The sequence below is a fragment of the Rhodnius prolixus genome, unplaced genomic scaffold (assembly GCF_049639745.1).
Source record: "Rhodnius prolixus isolate KJV_2025 unplaced genomic scaffold, Rpr scaffold_5, whole genome shotgun sequence".
Classification (NCBI taxonomy): Eukaryota; Metazoa; Arthropoda; class Insecta; order Hemiptera; family Reduviidae; genus Rhodnius; species Rhodnius prolixus.
Genome location: NW_027411624.1, coordinates 8,680,167 through 8,700,649, shown reverse-complemented (window position 1 = coordinate 8,700,649; position 20,483 = coordinate 8,680,167). Strand labels below are relative to the sequence as shown.

Here is a 20,483-nt window from a genome sequence, read left to right as displayed (position 1 = left end):
CAATTTATCAACTCTACGTAGCACTTAATTGAATGGTTAGCAATTACTTTTTTTATAATATTCCTGTGTCTTGACAATTTTCTCTAAAATATGAAGTATGAAGATTACATACACAAATGCAAAACAATAAGCTTTTCTATTTCCCGCAGGTTTCTTTTTTTCTTCTATGAGTAATAAAAACAAAATAAGACTTTATTAAATAAGACCATAAACACAATAAATAAGACATTTAAAGTGCTTATGCATGTTGGAGTTAGGCACTCCTTCCCGGGGGATTTCAAGCTTCCACAGGTCCTTTTAAAACAGTTAGGATAAGGGACTGAATTTTCTGTTTTTTTTTTTGTTTTTTTTCGAAAGTTATACAGCTTTACCTGTTTTGTGTATTTTGTTGAAATGGATAAACTGCAGTAACTGAAATAAAATACTTCTTTTTGGACCGTTTGTCATCAAAGGGAATTCATCTAGAGATGAAATTGAAAAGAAATGTATTTTAATTTTTAACAGGGTAAAATGGGTGGCTTCTTTTGAAGATTACTCTCGAGAAGTACTTCCAAAACTACAACCACAGATATAAGGGAGCTATGATAAGAAAAAAAAGTGGTACATATTAATTCAAGAATTAAAAATGAGTAGGCACCACGCATTTTTTAAATGCTGACAAATAATTAATTTCTCAACAATGTTTAGATCGTTAGAAAATCAATATAACTGTTTTGTGTGCCGATCTTTTAAATGTGGTTGTGATGCAGATCCATTACATCTAGAAGCGAAACAGCAATCAAAGCAAAGGGTGGTATCCAAAGGCTTTGCACCAAAAAATCTCTCATTCATAGCTATAGTAATGCGCGCGTTAAACTTTTAAAGTTTTACTTTTTAAATACTTCAGGACTATATAAATTAAATAATAGTTTTTACATACAATATATTACTTTTACGTGTAAAAAAAAAGGTCAACATGGTATTTTGGAAAATGGTCTCTCTGCACATGTATATACGTATGTGAACACTAGCTAAAATACGAAAAATCTGCATTCTTTTTTGGGAACTTACAGTACCAAAATCCCTCAACCAAGTAGCACTTTACGCAAAGATTTTTCACTTTCTTTAAAAAAAGATTTACTTTAAAATGGTCTTATCATCTTTCTTTTAACATCGTACGCATGCTTATTATACTAACTTAAATGTATTACTTATTTGAAACATTTGTTCTGGAAAATTCTATTCAGGGTACTTCTAATAGAGAAGTACCATTGAGTGCAAAGTATGATCTTAACACTGTGACTGTCATAGTCTTGGGGTAAATTAGTTTTAAAGCAAGTCTAAAAAAATTAGCGGTTGGAAAACTTTTCGAGTCATATGAAGAGATGTTAGGTGCTGCATGTGGGTACTTTGCTTTCCTTCAAGAATCACGGATGAAATTCTTTTAACGGGAAAACTTTGGACGAAGTTCATTACCCTAATAGAGAAATGCTAGAAAACTAAAGGTTTTTTTTAAATAAAAAGCACAGTCTTTCATTTCCAGTCTTCTGCTGAACTTTCCATCTTGCCCTTCCGATGAAAACACAAACAAAAGAAGTTCTTTTTAATCATAAATACTGACTAAACTCATAAGTATTTTATATATAACTGTCTTATAACTTTTTAATAAGTTATAAAGTACAAATGCAAGGATGGAGGACATGTTTTTTAAGCCAGATGTTTTACTGCACATTTTTAGCATATTTTATCTATTAACGAAAGTTAAACTCTAACAAGGAGAATAATATCTCAGAATGGGTCAGGATTCACATATATACACAGAAGTATGGAGTAGAGTGTATCTAGTTGAAAACATTGTCAGGTTCATTTGAAAAGATTTGTGACAAAGAGAAATGACTGTTGTTGTCACCAAACCCTTCTCTATCGTTCTTTCTCTGAATGCTGTTCAGTACAGTGTAGCATGTTGAAGCTCCGCAGCACATTCACACATTCTACAATAATGACAAGTAATTTGCATAGAAATATATATATATATATACACAAACCCCATCACTTCGTTCTTCATCCCTACATGGACCGAATACTCCCACCCTTTCTCCAGTAATCCCTTCAATTTATTACAGTTATCGATTAAAGAGAAAGCAGTATTACCGTTGCAACTGTCTTCCCACGTGTGCACCTCATATCCAAAGCCTCCTATGAAAAAGAAACCTGTCTTTCACTCTTCTTCACTGGCCATTCATCTTCAGCCCGGTATCTTCTTTATATACATTCTTTAACAATAAATATCTCGAGACTGTCCCCCGTGCACTGCTCCGTCTCTCAAACACAGTAGCCAACGTAAATGCTAAGAATTACAAAAAGAGTAAAAATAATAAAAAATATTATTATGTAAATTATTATTAGTATAGAAATGACATTAGTTTGTTTTCTTTTAAATTTAATTTTTAAACAGTCTCGAATCTCATTTTAATGGCGGTTATCTGTGATGATATCTTTGACGACATACATTTTGATATACATCGTAACCTTTTTTTTCCACCATCTTTCGGCCAGGAGACTCTACGCAATTAAGAACATAAAAACTTCGCTTGTCCAGAAATCTTTATCAAATTGTTACAATAGCAATTTGTCAGTTTAAGCTTGTGTGCTCATTGATTCTAGGCTTCAAAGTCTGAAAAGAAAAGAAATATATTGTGAACAGTCGCACAACTTTCCCTTAGAATTATTCACAACGCATTGTTCAAACCTTGAATTTTTCCTGCAATGTATGTCAGGTTAAATATATATGTTAATGATACAATTTCCAAAGCGTTAAAAAAAAAAAAAAATCCTCCCCTTCAGTGGACGGATACAACTGGTTGGACCAATCTAATCTATTGTTGGTATCTTTACAATTAGCGAAATAAATTTACGTTTCAGTGAGCAACGAAAACTTTTTGGCATTGGAGAAGTGTTTTAAAGACTTTAAGACGACCTGCGCTATGAATGATTCCGCAGCTTCTCGTACCAGATAATATGTGGCTGAGAAAGACACACCTACTTTATCAGAAAGTGCTGTGGGATTGATGTCAGTATCCATGACCGTAGATGAATAAGGAGATAGTCAGCCTAGGAGGAAAAAAGTTGCTTTTCAGATATACAAAACTCTCTCTAAATTTGCAGATCAAGATATAAAAGAAACAAACCTTCCCTTTTCCATTAATTGAGGAAACGATATTTGAAATCATTTTCAACATCATAAAATTATAGGCGCACAAACAGAAATTAATGCGGGGCAGCTAATATAGGATGTATATTGTCATGTAAGAAACTGTATTTTTGATAACTGAACATAGTTTTTGTTCCTTGCGCGTGCAACAACTATTGATAAGTTTAATTGCGTATTTGCTGTAAAATAAAAATTGGCCACCTCTTTTTAAGGCGACAATCCATCCCCGCCACCTAACAATTATCCTAAAATGAATTTTGAAAAAGATTTGTACAAAAGTTTTAGTTCTTTCACTGAGTAATTAATAACTTTAATGAAATGATCTAGATAATGAAAGTGGTTTTCGATGAATTCGCGAATATATACATCCTTCTGTAAAATCTTTTTATTCAAGCACTAAATTTCAGCAATTCACTTCATTCTGATTATTATTTTGTAACTGATAATTAATCATATTTATACATTTCATCCTTTTCACTAAAAAGTTTCCTTGCTTAAAATGACTTAATACATAAGCCGAATCTCGCCTACTACAGTAGCGTGTTTAACAGAATTTCCCTAATAAACAAATTCAACTAAATGTTTACCTTCGTGTTGTTTTTAAAAATAAAGTTGTTTTCTTTCCTGAACATAAAAACTGTTGTTGGTCTAAGAGTTTGCAATGAGGACTAAGAATATTGGAACTTTTTTGCATTCAGAAAATCTCTATTATAAAAAAAAAACATAAAAAGATATTTCCGATCCAGGTATTGCTCCTACGTCCTCTGAGGGTACGCAATTGAAATGAATCTGTGAGACCACAGCCTCCTAGGAAAAAAGCCTCTGCTCAAAATTCATTTATGTCGTCATTAGTTGAATAATTTTAACTGGAGTTATATCTATAAGTACATTTGCAAATTTAAAGAAAATAAGTTAAGCGGGTGAACCACTTTATTGAAAAAAAAATGTTCGGAAAGAGTAAGAATAAATAGGCTGGGAAAATACTCTCACGACTTACTCTAAAATAACACTAGAGAAAAGGCTAGCCTCCATCTCTCCTCAGAAGTACCCGGAAACGTGTTTGCCAGAAGAACTGTTCAAAAAAAGATTTATAGATCTACAACGTATATCTGAAGCCATCAATATTTGTAGAACCAATATACCAACCTTAAGGAAACTAGGTGAAAATCACATCAAAGTAAAAATCTCACAAGAATGAAAAATACAATCAGTATTTTGGTACTTCTCTATTAGAAGTACCCTGAATAGAATTTTCCAGAACAAATGTTTCAAATAAGTAATACACTTAAGTTAGTATAATAAGCATGCGTACGATGTTAAAAGAAAGATGATAAGACCATTTTAAAGTAAATCTTTTTTTAAAGAAAGTGAAAAATCTTTGCGTAAAGTGCTACAAAGGTTGAGGGATTTTGGTACTGTAAGTTCCCATGGTGGTACCCAAAAAGAATGCAGATTTTTCGTTTTTTAGCTACACTTACGGACCATGCAGACAGGCAATTTTCTAAAATACTATGTTGACCCTTTTTTTTTTACCCGTAAAACTAACATATTGTACGTAAAAACTATTATTCAATTTATATCCTAAAGTATTTTAAAAGTAAAACTTTATAAGTTTAACGCGCGCATTATTATCGCTATGAATGGCCAATTGGAACAACTGTTGAATAGGATATGATTTTTTTCTCTTTCGGAATGTGGACTATATGTTTTGCAAGCTTTGTGTATGTAAGGAGGGTGAAGAAGGAAGCACTAGCGTGTAGTTAGGGTAATAGTATGGAGCGATAAGAAAAGGGTTGCATTCATAATGCAGTTTTGTATGCAATAATGCAGCCGGCCACCAACAGGGGTGCAATACAGGATTGTTCCGGTACCATTTCAACTATTGTTATATCAACGTGACAGTCTCTTTTAATAGTATGCAGTTATTGGCAATAGAAGTGTATGCAAATGTCCTATATATAACTATTTGAAATTATTTTTACTTTTGAAAATTGCATAAAATGTTTAACATACAAGTGGTTAATATGAATTTAGTTTTCTAAGAAAATTGCCCAGCAGTTAGATATTTGTTGAGAACTACTACAAAGTTTTCTGTTTTCGAAACATTTTGAGTGAAACATTCTTTTATACAAATTCCCAACGATTTATTGAAAAATGTTTACGTATTGTCAATAAGTATTTTAAAAAAGTTGTTTACCACTTTCTGATTCCAGCGCTTTCATTCTCCTTGCAACAGAAACTTCTACAAGTATTATATTCCAGTGTCCTCAGTATAACTACTCTTTTCACTTAGACATATGTTCAGGAAGATAGCTATTACAAACATATTTTTTAATATTAGTAACCTTGACAAAGTGGGTATCGTTATACAAATATTTTTCTATATAAAGAAATACTTTTCATCGAGGCTAAAAAAAGTCCTAACAAACTAAAAACTTATTCGATAAATTAGCAATTCCTGTTGAAGCATTGGTGCACAATATGATGCATAAATGGTAAACAGAGCCTTAGGCCAGAGGCAGGCAAAAAAGTAAATTATTATTTATTAGCCTAAAGTCCTCAGAGATAATATTTCAACAAGGCTGGCCGGCCAATCGAATGCTCGTATCCTTTTTCGATGGGCTTCTGCTGCCTAAGAAAGCCCATGCATCGTACGTGCCTGACGATAGTCTGTGTATGTTTTGTCAACAAGAAGATGAAAATGGATTTGTTTTATCAGTTAAAGGACACTGATCTCTGTTTTCATATTTTATCCAACCTAATTGTAGCGTCCACAGATAACATCAAGTCTAAACATAAAATTTGAAAATCTGCAATTGTTTTAGTTACACTGACCTCTCATGTACAAAAGGAAGAGAGTATCAAGAAGCTTCAAGACGTGCATTCCCGGAGACAACTCGGAACCGTAGGTTCACCTGACTGCAGTATATCCTCAAAGAAAAATAACTGACTTTCTCTAATCCTGGAATTGTAGAAAACTATTTCATCTTCATTAAATTTGTGTAAGTGTAGAGTTCAGACACTACTAATTTGAATGGGGGAAGCCATTCACGGATCTCTTCGTAAGAATTACTTTCATCGAACTTTCCAAATGATTCAAATAAACATTACAGATCTGTATGTAATTATAATACGCAATTAAAAAATCACAGGAGCCATTTTTGAAAAAATCGCTTTAAAAAAAATAAAAGTGCATTCAAGAAAATGGATTTCCAGATTATTTTTTTCCCCTATACTCGAAAGAAATATCAAATTTAAAAGACCTATTCTTTTCATGGTGGATCCACTTCAATGTACCCAGCTTGTAAAATCCAATTTTTCCGACAAATGGAATCTCAAAAATAAAGAGTAAACATCTATTTTGCAATATAACATTCCAATTGAAGGATTAGCACTTAAAACAATTGCTGGTCGTAGCATAATTTAGTCTAACGTAACTAGCTACTGTTTACAACCACTGCACGTCGTTAATTATAATATTAAACACTGTAAGATTAAGGAAAACTTGAAAATTAGTTAAGAAAACGGTACAACACAACTCAGAAAAGCCACACAATTTCAGCAAAGCAAAACAATTTTTCCGTTGCTTCTTGAAAAATAACTTAATTTAAAATATTTGAAAAGCAATAGGAGACAAGAAAAAAAAATATATCACTAATATCTCTAAGTACACATACGAAGAGAGTAGATTTAGGGCTAAAGTATAGTAGAAGTCTCGACGATTTTCGTTAGTACTAGAAATGTTCTATTTGGTCACCTTTTATCATTCAATAAAGGTGCCAAGAGTGTCAAGCCAGTATTAACTTTGATTGAAAATTACATTATAAACAAAAATTGCACTTAAACCTCGTTTAAACGTTGAATTCGCACACACTTTGATGATTAATAATGTAATTTTAACTTTATTGCCTCATTTTCTGATCAATTTGCCATGGAGTACAATTAGCAAGAATAGAACTGTACCACAAAATTTTAAATGACAGAAAAACAAGTTTTAGATTATTTCGTCTTTCAGACGAAGTTATGGGCACTAGAGAATCCAAAGTTGACATAAATACAGCGTGATAAATGTAATGGTTTTTACCAGTTGCTTATTTAGTAACAATAATTAATAACTAACTTAATTTTTGTCGCACTCATGCTAAACATGCGAACTTATCAGCATAACATCAAAACAATTGCATTCCTTTAATTACCTTCATTTCCTATTCAAACAAACAAACCTACTTCGGTAGCATTTAGATGTTTAAAGCTAATCAGAACGTAAACTTCTAAGCCTTAAAAAAGACGATAATTTTTACTTTTTGCAATTCATGATGATGTTACCGCGCTTCAGTAATCAATAACCTGTACTTCTGTTCAGTGACATTGGTGGCAAGGAAGTCCTCATTCGACCATCTGTTGATTCCAGTAAAAATGCCCACTTAATCATGTAGTCATGGAAGATTCAATGATTTTCTGAGGAAAGAGAATGAACTGATTGGGCCCATAACTTTGAAGTACGAGTAAAGATTCAGAAGAAATAATTACGAGATTTTTCTAACAGACAGCTGTTCAACACAACAAAATGAAGTATTTGTTTCCTAGTTTCCTTCTTTTGGTTGATTTCTTCTTCGGGTATCAAGTTTCAAACTTTCAATTACTAGTAGACTTCTAGACTTACTACTCTTACAAAGTAATATCGTATAAAATGTTAAATTTAGTTTCAAGGCAAGTTATTAAAGTTTTTAGTTCTTTAGTTTTTAAGTCTAGTTTAGTACATAGTACAATAATACTGCATCATACAATGGACTAATGTTTAGCAACAAATTTTGTTGCATGTTTTTTTTTCTTTTCAGTTGAAAGAGATAGTTATCAGCTGATTACCACAGAAACATAAACAGTCGCTTGTTCCTTCTTTTGAAGAAAGATAAAAATAACTAAACATCTGCAAACAGAAAATCTTTTTTTGAAATCATGAATATAAAACTTGAAATAAAATAGATTTTGCCGCACCTTAATAAAGTTTGAAAAAATAAAATAACTGCTTGTTTCTTTTCGTTCCATTAAATTGTTCATAGAATCTTAGAACTTATCTTGCATTTTGTACTTACAGTAATCATTCTACACACTACATTCAATTTGGTTTTATTGATAGATGTGAATACAAAATCCAATAAATCTAACCTAAATACATGACAATTTTTGAACGACAAAAAGAAAATGGATTATTGCTTTACAGTCTTAGATTTCTTGTAACACGGGCTAATCAAAATTTGGACTTCCGAATATTTCTTTTTTTTTTTGGTTAGGCGTTTCAATAAAACTCCTATATAGTGCCAGCATTTCATTAAAACATAAAAATTACAGCTTATATTTAGGTACCATTGGTAAGTTCAAATGGTTTTCATTTTAATTAAAAATTAGGTTTGGGCTTTTACTGTTCAAAAATAATTTTTTTGCTCCTGAAATTATTTGTGGGAATTCTTCAAATTCAAATCTTCCCCCAAAAAAGGTAAGATATGTTCATTTATTCGACTATAATTTTTAAAAAAAGAATTCTTTATTGATTGATGAACAGAAATTATTGGAGGAAAAACAATTGCCTTAATGTTTTTTAGTTGCTTTGAATGGTTTTTTTGTTTTGTAGATTGATGGTAAATTTAAAGTGCTCATAAAAATGGGAGCATTAGAAATTAATGGCTACTTTTTGTTTCAAAAATAAAGAATCATACTAGAAAAAGAAATTTCTCTACATTACGCTCTGTCCAAATTACAAACCAAAGAAGCGCTGTACGATGCTATGTGAGAAGTTAGAAGACCATAGTCAGGTCTTCGCGAGCTCAAACCAGTTTCTTCCTACTTTACTTTAACTACTGAAAGCGTAAAGTATCGTTAACTGCAATCCTTCCAACATAAATTTGGGGAAAAATCTGCGGGTATTAACATACATAATGAATTTTAGAAAATGACACAATATTTTATTATACACCGAAAATAAACAAAAACCTAATACTCCCATGACTTTGTCTCTTACCATTACTCTCAAGGTTCTAACTTGTAAATTTATGTCGTAGACTCTACGACAAACCGGCGGCCCTCGAGATAATTGTGGCCCACAATGTTCCGAGATAAAATGACAATAGAAAAAATTGAAGAAAATAGCTCTAATGTGAGATAGAGGCAATACTGTATTCACAATGCCCTCGTTAACCCTTAAACTATTAAAGACGAGAGTATTACACGTGGTCTAGTGCCTTTCCTGGGGGCCTGTGGGCGTGTATAAAAGCGCTGACTAAGTTCCGGTGACGTTTGGAAGCGATTTGTCTGCAGCATAAAAAATAGAAAGGCATACAGATCAAGATTACTGATAAACATGTTCTGCCTTAATGAAGACTGTATGTTCTCAGCCTTTGAATCTAGACTTAGAAAACTAGTACGAAGAAAGCGCTGGTAATTTTCAGGAAAAAAAAAATTTAGTTTATAAATACAGTGAATAAAATAAATATTTAAATAAAAGCAATTATATAGTGCTTTAATTATCCTATCCATATTCCTGAATCCTCACTTCTGAATATAAATCTAACAAAATTTGAAACCCAAATTGTAGAGTGATGTGCAACACACAACTCTCTTTTTGCAACACACTTAATCCTTTAAAAAATGGCAATTTAGAGGCCACCCCAGGAAGTGCACTCAATAGAATAAGTTGTTCGGAAAAAATAGTTTAAAATAAACAGTGTTAAGCGCCTGCGATAAGGGTAAGAAGTATTAAAAAAGTAATTAGAGCTGTTTTTTTAAATAAAAATCAAGAAAGTTTAATGGTATGATAGAGAAATATTGAAGGCCAAGTTATTATAGGGGCCTTTAAGCAAACGATATTGAACTTGCATTGATTTTTAGTTTTAGCGATAATCACTGTCTCAAGCATAGACCTTCTGATAGAGACCACTTTCTTTTTGCCTAAGGGGTCCTCCAAGAATGTATTTCCGATGAAATCTTGAAACAGAAAGTAAAGTAATTTGCCGAAATAGTGGTATTCTGAACCTCAGGATTGACAAACAAAAATACATAATATTTAAAGAATCTATTATTTAAGATTACATCTCAAATATTCCCGAATATATATACTGTAAACATATGTTAGGCTAAATGGTACGTCTATCAGATCTTCAACAGCCTTTTTTTTCATATAATATATTGTTTAGGCATTTAAAAACTGGATTTTATTTAATACACTTTTTTTACCTTCCTCCACTGCAGGTTCAAATCACAATACCCTCAGTATGTAACCTGTTCCATTATGTTTAGAAACACCCATCTCCAAAACACACCCTAAAAAATATTATAAAAAAAAATATTTCCTCGTTTGATAATATAAAATTTTAATACTTTGATACAATAATCATAATTGTATTCATATAAAAAATAGGTTTTTTTTGTATCAAAAACTTTTACACTACTAAACACGTGGACGGAATTAAAATAATTAAGCTTACAGTGTTAATAATAATAATTCTAAGTAAAAATCCGAGATTCATATAGCACATTTTTGTTTGATTATTCTGTTTTAAATGCACAAATTAAGAGATTGTGGATGTGCAAAGATTAAACAAAGAAATCACTAAATTGGCAAATGAATGATGAAAGATACCTAATACTAGTCACTTTACAATAAAAATACACAAAACTATATTTGACGTCCTCCAGTCTTCTCCTGAATGCTTAATATCTGTAAATTGCACTTAACATTATATATTCTTAACAATATGGTACAGTTTTTTTTTTTATAATTCTTACTAATTAAAAACAATTTAAGAAATAAGAACTAAATTTTTGGGTAAAGATTACAGATTATTATATCAAAAAAGTGCTCAACTTTTGTACTTCATAAATTATTAAAAAATAACTAAAAATTGGAATTAATATAATATAAAGTTGTTAAGTGAAAACAAATGTTTTACCTTTAAATCAGTCTGTTATTTACATTACCTCAAAAAAACTATAGAAATTAACAAGGCTAATAGTACGATTACATTTTCTTGTAAGCCTGGTGCTGCGGCAATGCGGCATTTGAACATATCATACCTGAAATAGAATCATTTGCTTTAACAGTTTTTTTTTCTCTAATGATCATTTGGGTAACACAAAATTTAAATTCCTGAAACGAAACATAATAGTTCATAACACAATCACTGGTGGCGGAAATTGTAAATTTCTTGTCCAGTTGTTAAATGTTATTTAAGAGCCATTGTTTTTAGTGCCGGAATTTTTACTTTAAGCCCAGAATATATATATATCAATAAAACTAAAAGTTTTACATCTGTTGAGTAAAAATTGCAAAATTCTAAAGAAAAACGGAGAAAATAAAAAAGTGCTAAGTTAGTAGCAATCGACATATTGCATTATTATCGGAAGCGACAATAGTATGAACCTATTGACTTTTTTTATTTATACTTTCTTATATCCGTTATTACAAATTATACACACTGTGGAAAAACATTGGAGCTACTTAAAACGAGAGATTTCCAAAACACGGCCCCTGTGAATGTTCCAATTACGGTGTTTATTAGAGCAGATTTACGATCGTATAGTTATAGTTCGCATTGGTTTTTTTCACTCATACAAGAACCGAAATGCAATACACAACAATTACATTCCTAGGATTATACTCTTAAATAAATGAACGGCGTTGCTCTAAAAGTTATTCTGGTAGAGAAATAACAAAAGTCAAAGCTTGAAGTTATTAAGTGTAGCCTAAAAAAGCTTAATAAAGAAATAGTCCCAGTCTTCTGAAACCAATTTTGTTCGAAAAAAGTCTTCTAAACCAAATTTTCAAATCTACATTTTCGTAATAAATACTTTAAAGCGTTAAAATCATTAAAATAATTCGAAGGCAAATTTCTACCTTAAACCTCAATGATTATGAGATGAAACTTAAATGGATATTAACTTTATACATTCCAATTCACAAGGATGGTGACAGCTCGTATCTGACAGGATTGTAAAAAAAAATGACCACAATTCTTTTTTTTATAAGTTTTTCAAGTATATCACTGAATATTGTTGAAGAATCCAAATGGAATCTCCCAATGACGGAATGCTGGCATCTGTCCTGAATGAAATTAAACTCAATAGCACATACAGACATATTCCCCAACCCCCGTAAAAAAATTGTTCGTTCGAAAACTAAATAAACCTGACAGATTTTAATTAAGAAATGAGTACGAAGATCGTACAACAAAGCTGACGATGATAAAAAAGATCTTGCCCTTACAAAATCGATAAAAAATAAACGCTATCATCAACAAACGAGAAAACATCTTAGCAACACTTTGTTCAAAGTTTACAGATTTGCTGGTAGTTTTCGTTTTTAAATATTGCCAGTTCTAATGCCCGAATATTTGTGATTGGATTTATCTCGATAGTTCCGTTTTAGGCTTTACCCGTTGTCGAATGATGCCGCACTGAACCATTCTCTTTCACTGTATCATCACTATTCAACTTGATAATAATGTAAAATATAGCAGATCAAGTAAATCTGGGCAGTTATTAAACACTAGAAGAGTAGGTTGAACGATGACTAGGGTCCACAATGAGTAGGAGAAGTTCCATCTATTTAGTACTGTTTTTTCATTAGGAACGAGAGAATACCACTTTTATATATAATACAAAACTTACAATTAAAATGACTGTGTGATGCTAATAATTATGTATAGAAATATTCTACTGAGTTCAAAATTAGAAATTTTATTTCTGAACATTAGACGTGAGTGGTGACCCTTTAGTAAGGAGGACTGTCATATTTGTTGCTCAACACAACACTTAATTACAAATACAAATATGTTTGGTTCGACTTTCTCAATAGAAAAATTGAAACACTATTTTATTTAAGAAGTTTTGTTATAATATATAATTTTACTAAAATTCAGTTGTTTTGAACTTACAGCAACGCAAAACCTGGCATAAATTATTCAGGTGGTAAGTAGATGTATACAGTTACATTCTCCACTGGTAGCTATGCTGCCAGCAAGTCCAGGATACATGTATGTATCCATTTAAATATATTTATGAGAAAAAATGTAAATGCTATTTTGTTATCGGCATTAATGGAATTTTAAATAAAAACGTTGGAGGAACTTTTGGTTGAACGATATCGGCGAAACCTTAGTTTCGGAAGGGAAAAAGGTGCAGAATGGAAATACTATAATTGAGGTTACTGCATCCTTTCGTTTTAGAGAAATTTTGTTCTCTCACACACTTACTCGTGCGCACACAGAGGGAATGAGAGTGAGGCATTTGTTAGAAATATTTTTTTTTTCGTTTTCCAGTGAAACATATATTGTTTAATTATCGAATGCCCCTAACAATACCAATGTCAAAGCAGGTAAAAGTCATTTAATAGTCTTTCAATTTTGTCAACGCCATTTAGATTTCAGCTCCAATAAGTAATTCGCAACTAACTTTGAGGAAGAAGTTCACGTGATAATCCTTCCATGGTCACACTGAAATTACACCTTATTAGGCCTCTCTTCACTCAGAGTGATTGTGAGTAGCAAAGCTAAACAATGAACTTATTTATTTACACAGTCTTTATTTATTAAAATAAAAATAAAAATAAAATACATTCCTGGGTGTACAAAATAATTATAAAGACATCTGCCATGGTCAATGACCGTCGGCGGAAAAACAATGAACTAAACAGGACCAAACAATTCTATTAAGATATGAAAGGAGTAAAGAAAAGAAACTTGTACGAGAGAGACATTGATAAAAAGTGAGCTTTCGTAAATGAATGCACCCGCCCTGGAACTATACCAATAGAACAAAATACCGCCACGTTTTAGAAATCAAATAGGGCATGATTTCTAAGATAAGCACCTCTAAAGACTCGGCGCTTCAATTCGCGAACGCTGCGGGGTGTAAGAGGAGTTGGTGCCGATATTAATGTTTACCCTTCTCTTATACACATTAGAAATAATTCCGCTGCTCATAACACTGTATAGACGTAAAGGTACCTAAGGTCCAAGAACGCCAACAGTTGTGTGATCCCACACATTTGTTTTAATAGATAAAAAAAAAGGATTACCGGTAGAATATAAAGTTTGAGCTTGAATAGTGAGAGATCATGCTTTTAATAAGACCCTTTTGTGGTGGACAGAAAAATTAAAATAAGTACACCTGGAATATAACTCAATTTTTTTGAATAAAGTAACCACCAAAAGGTACAACAACCCCCAGTGCTTGACTAAAAAAAAAGTCTGAAAAAAAATTAAAAAAAAAAATTGTGGTAGAATAACCTTGCAAGGGTATACTAATTCAAGTTGAATCTAAACTCGAACTGTTGACCTTTGCTTTGTTGAAAGTTTCCCTTTATTCTTGCTTACTGCTGAGAGTTTCAGCTGTCAATTTATTTATGGTTCATTATCTAATTTTGTTAACTGACTATATTGCGAACGAAGCGCAGTTTTTTTTTAATGTCCTATTTGAAGCATTTTATTGAGGAAACCTTTATATGTTGTTTTAGCAACAATTTTTTTTTCTTTCTATTTTTCTGTAGGCATCGTTAATATCTTTTTGATGAATCCTGAATAGTTCTGTTATCAAACTAATATTTATTCTCTTAAACATAAATGAGACTTTTTTATTTAAAAAGTCAAATAAAAAAATATTTAAAAAAAAGATGTGTAGGGGTTTCTTTTCTGTTTCCTGCAGATTTTTTGCTAACTAAATATGCCATGGAGGGAGTAAGATCCAGTTCTTGTGGGAAGGGAGTCAGTTAGGACTAGTTTTTTTTCTACTGAATAAAACCCCTTCCATATCAACATTATAAGATAGTGGGGGAAATTGAGGGGTTTAGGTGTATGTGAAAGGGGTTAGTCTCACTCACCTAGTGGCATTGTCCACAACCAGATTGAGAAACTCTGCTTCGACCAACTGGCCGTCGTAGTACGTGATGCTATCTTCAAAAGGATACTCGTAGCCTTGCAGACATTCACATTTATAACCACCAGCATCATAGCCTCTTCCTAGGATTGGTACGCACTACAACATAAAAATAGTATCGGGTTACAAAAGAAATACTTTAAATCGGGTGTTATGACACCCACCCGATTTAGATATTTAGTGAAATGTGATGGACGTTTTTATACAACTCAAAAGTGATACAGTGTTATGTTTGGCAAATTTTCTAATTTATAAAGGAAACATAAAAGTTATCGGATATTTTTGCATCTACAACTTCAAATTACGGTGAGTGAAATCTATGCACTTACATATGATGTCTTATCACACTTGTGGGTGTTTTTGAAAGCGTTCGGTACATAATACCTGTCAGGGCACTGATTAATATCTAGCTGTAGTAAATCCATTGCTACTGCAACAACACCTCTGAAAGAAAACGAAAAAAAAAGAAGATAATTTCCTAGTAGTTTCAATATTTATTTAAACAGTTAAAAAATTTTGTTCTTGTTTTAAACATACTTAAATTCCAATTTGCTTTTGAGATTGTCCCAACCAAAAAATGGAACCGCGTACATTATTATCCACTTCTTGACTTTGCCATTGCAATCAAAAAAGGGGTTGGTCCAATAACCGTCATCCAGTTTGGCAGCACTAGAAATTATTGTAAATGTGATTGGAATTCTACATATTCAATAATTTTCTTCGACAGAGAAATCTTTAACATACCGGTAATGATTGGGGTAGTGCTCATATTTCATTAAATGTTCCCCGGTTTCATTATATCTAATCTTTATTTTCATATAATATTTCTCCAAAGAATCAAAATTGGTTGACCATCGTTCTCTCAAAAATTGAAACCATTCTTTGTTTGTATAGACTTCATCTGTAAATATAACGCAACAAAAAAGACATAATTTCATCTTTTTATAACTTTTTAGGTTTTACTAAAAAACTGACCCTCCATTACCTGAATTATTTAAACGGGCCAAATCCTCTAATTTGAATTTTCTAGTATTCAATTGAGTTTTATATGCATAAGGAGCAAAATAAGTCCTATTCGAAAACTTATTTCTATCCCAGTAAGTGCCAGCCGACCATATTTTGCTATCCCCTAATACTAAAGAAAGAGTTTCTCCCATCATTTGATCTTCAGAAAGAGGCTGATCAGCTACTCTCTTACCGGTGTATACTTCTTTAGTATCCACTATCTTAAAAAAAAGAACAGAAATGCATATATGAAAATTATTTTTAGATTTCATTCAACACAAACCAATAAGAAATAATTACCTGCAAGAAAGCACTTATAAAATTAGCCAATCTAACGGCCATTTTAGCTTCATTTTCAAAAAACTCTTCAGCCCCAAAACTAACATCTCCTGGTAGAATCAAATCCTGTCGTTTGTAGCTAAAAATAAACAATTTTAAAATTGTTACTAATAGTAGATAATATTTTAAATAAAATCATTAAAAAAGTTTTTCCGTACTTTTTACAGTTGTCTGGCCTTACTTCTAGAATAAAGTTAATTGCACTATGTATATTTAAATTATTAGTCCTGAATGGGTTTGCACTTTCTGTGAGATTAAGCTGCTGATGGAATACCGTGTCCTCGGAGTAGTTTCGATATTCATAATATCTATCCAAATATAATTCCCTTAGGTATTGCGGTGCTTTTTCCCACTTTATAGGTAATTTATGTATCCCTAAAATAATGTAATATCTAAGCCAAAATTCTTTCTCTGAACAAAACTGAATTCCACAATTATTCTTTCCATAGCTTACATCCAATTTTGAGGCAATCAAAGCCGTTATAGTATTGTTCTGAAGTAGATCTTTCAATAATTTCACCTAAAAATGGTCTTCTTTGTAATGTTGGTAATCTCCAGCCAGGGCGACATCTACATTGATAACCACCTCTTCTAAAACCCCATCCATGGATTGGCTCACACTAAACATTTCCACATAATATAATTCCAAAAATTTGATTTAAATCAAGAAGCTTTCGATGAAATTACTTACTTCTGTGGTTTCCTTCTTACAACGGGCTGTATCTGCAAATCTATTAGGTCCGTCGTTACCTTCACCTTTAGGGCACTGATTGATATCAATACGATCAAAATCCATCTCCAATACTGCTACAGCGGTGTATCTATAATTTAATATTAAATTAACCAAAAATATTTAACAGTTTTGAAAATATGTTAAAGAAATACATTTTTGCTCACCTAGGGTATTCAATGTGCCTGAATTGAGTATGTCTGGGATAAATATCTGCAATAGGTACTATAGCACTGACAAGCCACTTGTTAGATCTATGACAATCGAAGTACGGACGACCCCATTTCACTGGTCCAGGATTTTCATCAGCGCCTAAAAACAGTTTTCTACTTAATAAAATAGCTTAGATTTTGTTTGTTGCTTTGATTACAGTAAGAAACGAAAAGTGGGCAGACCTGGCGGGCCGTGGAAAGTGAACGTTTCGTTGGTATTGTTGGCATAACGGATCTGCACTTGGTATGTAGTCTTTGTATCATGGCGTCCTACTACATTGTCTGGTAGCCACTTTTGATACCTTTAGAATATTTAAAAATTTAAAGAAATATGTGTAAATAATTTAAAGCTCACTGCACTCAAATTAAACTTACCATTCGTTAATGCGATAATGTTCAGAACTGTAATCCATACTTTGAGTTTCATTTGAAAAAGCTCCCAAGTCTCTAACAGTGAATGTATTGAGCGTAGAAATTCGTTCTAGATGGATTGGATCATTGAAGTCATCAGCCCTAAAACATTTTCTTATTAACAATTGGCTTTCATAAATAACATTAATCTCAATATTATTCCACATACCTAAATGTACGCGGAGCGAATCTGGGCATTGTTTTATTAAAAAAACCTCGATAGGATGGTGTATATGCCGAATGAGGTGAGAAATATATGGCACTAGCATTTATATAAGGATTTGCGGATACATCAGCTACTGTAGAGAGAAAATAATACATCATTCCAGGATCATAAGTATCATTTATAGCTGGCCGAATAAAACGCGCTTGTAAGATATAACTAAAGAAAAACGATCTGCTTAGGGCCAAGTTGTGTAAATGCAATAAATGAGTCCTATTTGGAAATGTAGGATTCACGTTTAATTCTTTTACATCAGGTAAATGGGAAACAGAATCTTCTGGTAAATATAAGTCGTAGAGGTTTTGAATTTCACAATTGTCTGCTGTAACTCTATCTATTTTACCACTTATTTCATCAAAAACATCTTTTGGTTGCCACTCATATTGGCTGTAAACACACCAAAAAAATAACGCACTAACGAAACAAATTGCTGTCCACATTCTTTAAATGGTTCAATTTGACACTGTTTTTACTAAAATTAGAGAAGAAACTTGACTAATTCCATTACTTTACTGTTTTATTTACAAGTACACGCCTACTTTTGATGCTAACAAGTAGTTCAGTCTTACCAACAGCTAAAAAGAAGTAACAAAATAAGGTTACAGCAAGGTTACAGTTACAGTGATTGAAGAAAGCTTTATTGAAGCAGTTTAACTTCGAGCAAGCTTTACTGTAGCGAAGTACACACTGGATATAATTTTGAATACCAATCTATAAATTGTTCCTGTTAATCCCTTCAAATTACGCGTATTCAAACTTTAACAATGAACAACTTGTAATACGATTTTTAAAACATCATTATTTCTTTGAGCTTAATAATTTTGTTTTCTTGAAGCTTCTTATCACATTCAAATTGCAAACTGGTTAGCGAAGGTTTTATCCTATTTTGCAATAAGTAACAATGCAGGCCAATGGAATTACATAAAATAAGTTGTTCACAAATGGCCGCCACCCTTTGGGTTCGAGATTATTTTTGCGCGTCGTTCTGTAGGGAAATATGCGATCACGTTGAGTTCGGCCGCCATTTCATTTTTGGAGGATATAGTTTAACTAAATTCCATTAAAATTAATGTTAGTCGTTTGAATTCAAAGTGCATTTTATGGCCTAAAATTTTACATGTAAGTACACATTTTTAATGATAAAGTTAATCTTATAGAGAATTGAATTAGATTGAAAAGTGTGGTGAAGTTCTAGTGCCAATTTATATGCCATGAGTTCTAAAGCCGGCCGGTTTTGAAATAGTATAGGGGGTTAATAATTTACAGTATGTATTTGCTGACTTAATTGGGTTATTATTGTATGTCGATTTACGTTGCTCGATGCTCGATTGTTTTTATATCATTGTACATATGCAACATTAGTTCTTCTTAACCTATAATAGGATGTGAGAATGTCACTCGAAACAAAAGGAATAGATTTTCCACATTTCTCGCTATTTGAACAGAGCTGTGTTTTTTCAAGAGGTTGTGATTATTTTAATAATTACAGTAGTAAATATGTTTTTTAGGTCGGAAATCGGTGTTGAATTTCGGGTCAAAAAGTTGCCTAACAGTGTGATCTATCCAACCATCTGTGTACTTGATTTTATGAATTTTATTTTATTAACCTAGTTTTACATATCGTGTTAATTTTCAATTTTTAATGGTTTCAGCCATGGCTGAAGGTAACGGGGAAGTAACGACAAAAAATGATGTTTCGGAAAAAGAAGATAACGATGAAAAAATTGATGACAAAATTGAAGAAGGAAAAACAGTTGAAAAATCTAAAGACTACCCTAAACTTATTCGGTGTGGACTTGAGGAATCAGTAGCATTAAAATTAGATGAAATATATAGATCAGGTAAAAATTTATAAAATTTGTTTTCTTTCATGTTAGGTTTAGCCGTCATTTTTGGAAGGTAGATTGTACTTATTTTCTGTCATAGGAAAACTAGCGCATGTGGACTTAGACGATCGTGCCCTAGATGCTCTAAAAGAATTTCCAGTCGAAGGCGCAATCAATGTTCTCACACAATTTTTAGAATCTAATTTGGAACACGTTTCAAATAAGTCTGCATATTTGTGTGGTGTAATGAAAACATATAGGCAAAAAAGTCGTGGCGGCGGAACTGGCCCTGGTTCTGCTGGAAATACCACTCCGGCCTCCACCCCAGCAAAAGGACCAGACGAAGATAAAATTAAAGTATTAAAAATATATTTTAAATTTTTTATTGCTATGTTAAACTTTGCTGTGACATCCTAATGATGAGTTGGTTAATTTTTAATAGGCAATATTGGAGAGGACTGGTTATACATTAGATGTAACAACTGGTCAACGAAAATATGGTGGACCACCTCCAAATTGGGAAGGTCCTCCTCCTGGGCCAGGATGTGAAGTAAATATATTTAAATTCTATTAATTATTACATCAATATCATACTCTTCGATTTTATTTTTTAATTTTCTAA

At 32.1% G+C, this 20,483-nt stretch overlaps 2 protein-coding genes across 14 annotated transcripts in view; one reads left to right on the top strand and one right to left on the bottom strand.

The window, feature by feature from the left end:
- Window positions 1–18,614, bottom strand: part of LOC141458760 (uncharacterized) — a 45,046-nt gene extending 26,432 nt beyond the window's left edge. For both annotated transcript variants that reach the window (XM_074137186.1, XM_074137185.1), the window contains exons 1-18: window positions 17,982–18,614; window positions 17,777–17,914; window positions 17,585–17,703; window positions 17,357–17,501; window positions 17,151–17,280; window positions 16,914–17,079; window positions 16,618–16,834; window positions 16,421–16,538; window positions 16,101–16,341; window positions 15,860–16,016; window positions 15,653–15,784; window positions 15,445–15,559; window positions 15,060–15,214; window positions 8,186–11,257; window positions 7,387–8,117; window positions 5,388–5,503; window positions 2,489–2,653; window positions 2,131–2,326 (exon numbers count right to left, since the gene is read on the bottom strand). In XM_074137186.1, coding sequence (XP_073993287.1) covers window positions 11,158–11,257; window positions 15,060–15,214; window positions 15,445–15,559; window positions 15,653–15,784; window positions 15,860–16,016; window positions 16,101–16,341; window positions 16,421–16,538; window positions 16,618–16,834; window positions 16,914–17,079; window positions 17,151–17,280; window positions 17,357–17,501; window positions 17,585–17,703; window positions 17,777–17,914; window positions 17,982–18,475 — 2,427 coding nt within the window. In that variant the 5' untranslated portion in view covers window positions 18,476–18,614 and the 3' untranslated portion in view covers window positions 2,131–2,326; window positions 2,489–2,653; window positions 5,388–5,503; window positions 7,387–8,117; window positions 8,186–11,157. The remainder of the gene's footprint in view (window positions 1–2,130; window positions 2,327–2,488; window positions 2,654–5,387; window positions 5,504–7,386; window positions 8,118–8,185; window positions 11,258–15,059; window positions 15,215–15,444; window positions 15,560–15,652; window positions 15,785–15,859; window positions 16,017–16,100; window positions 16,342–16,420; window positions 16,539–16,617; window positions 16,835–16,913; window positions 17,080–17,150; window positions 17,281–17,356; window positions 17,502–17,584; window positions 17,704–17,776; window positions 17,915–17,981) is intronic.
- Window positions 8,545–20,483, top strand: part of Syp (synaptotagmin binding cytoplasmic RNA interacting protein) — a 36,098-nt gene continuing 24,159 nt past the window's right edge. For 4 of the 12 annotated variants that reach the window (XM_074137199.1, XM_074137196.1, XM_074137190.1 and 1 more), the window contains exons 1-4: window positions 19,350–19,499; window positions 19,688–19,876; window positions 19,962–20,218; window positions 20,304–20,411. In XM_074137199.1, coding sequence (XP_073993300.1) covers window positions 19,427–19,499; window positions 19,688–19,876; window positions 19,962–20,218; window positions 20,304–20,411 — 627 coding nt within the window. In that variant the 5' untranslated portion in view covers window positions 19,350–19,426. Of the gene's footprint in view, window positions 8,685–17,561; window positions 17,646–18,660; window positions 19,155–19,349; window positions 19,500–19,687; window positions 19,877–19,961; window positions 20,219–20,303; window positions 20,412–20,483 lie in introns of those variants that run through there. The other 8 variants (XM_074137197.1, XM_074137195.1, XM_074137198.1 and 5 more) reach the window with 4 other exon arrangements.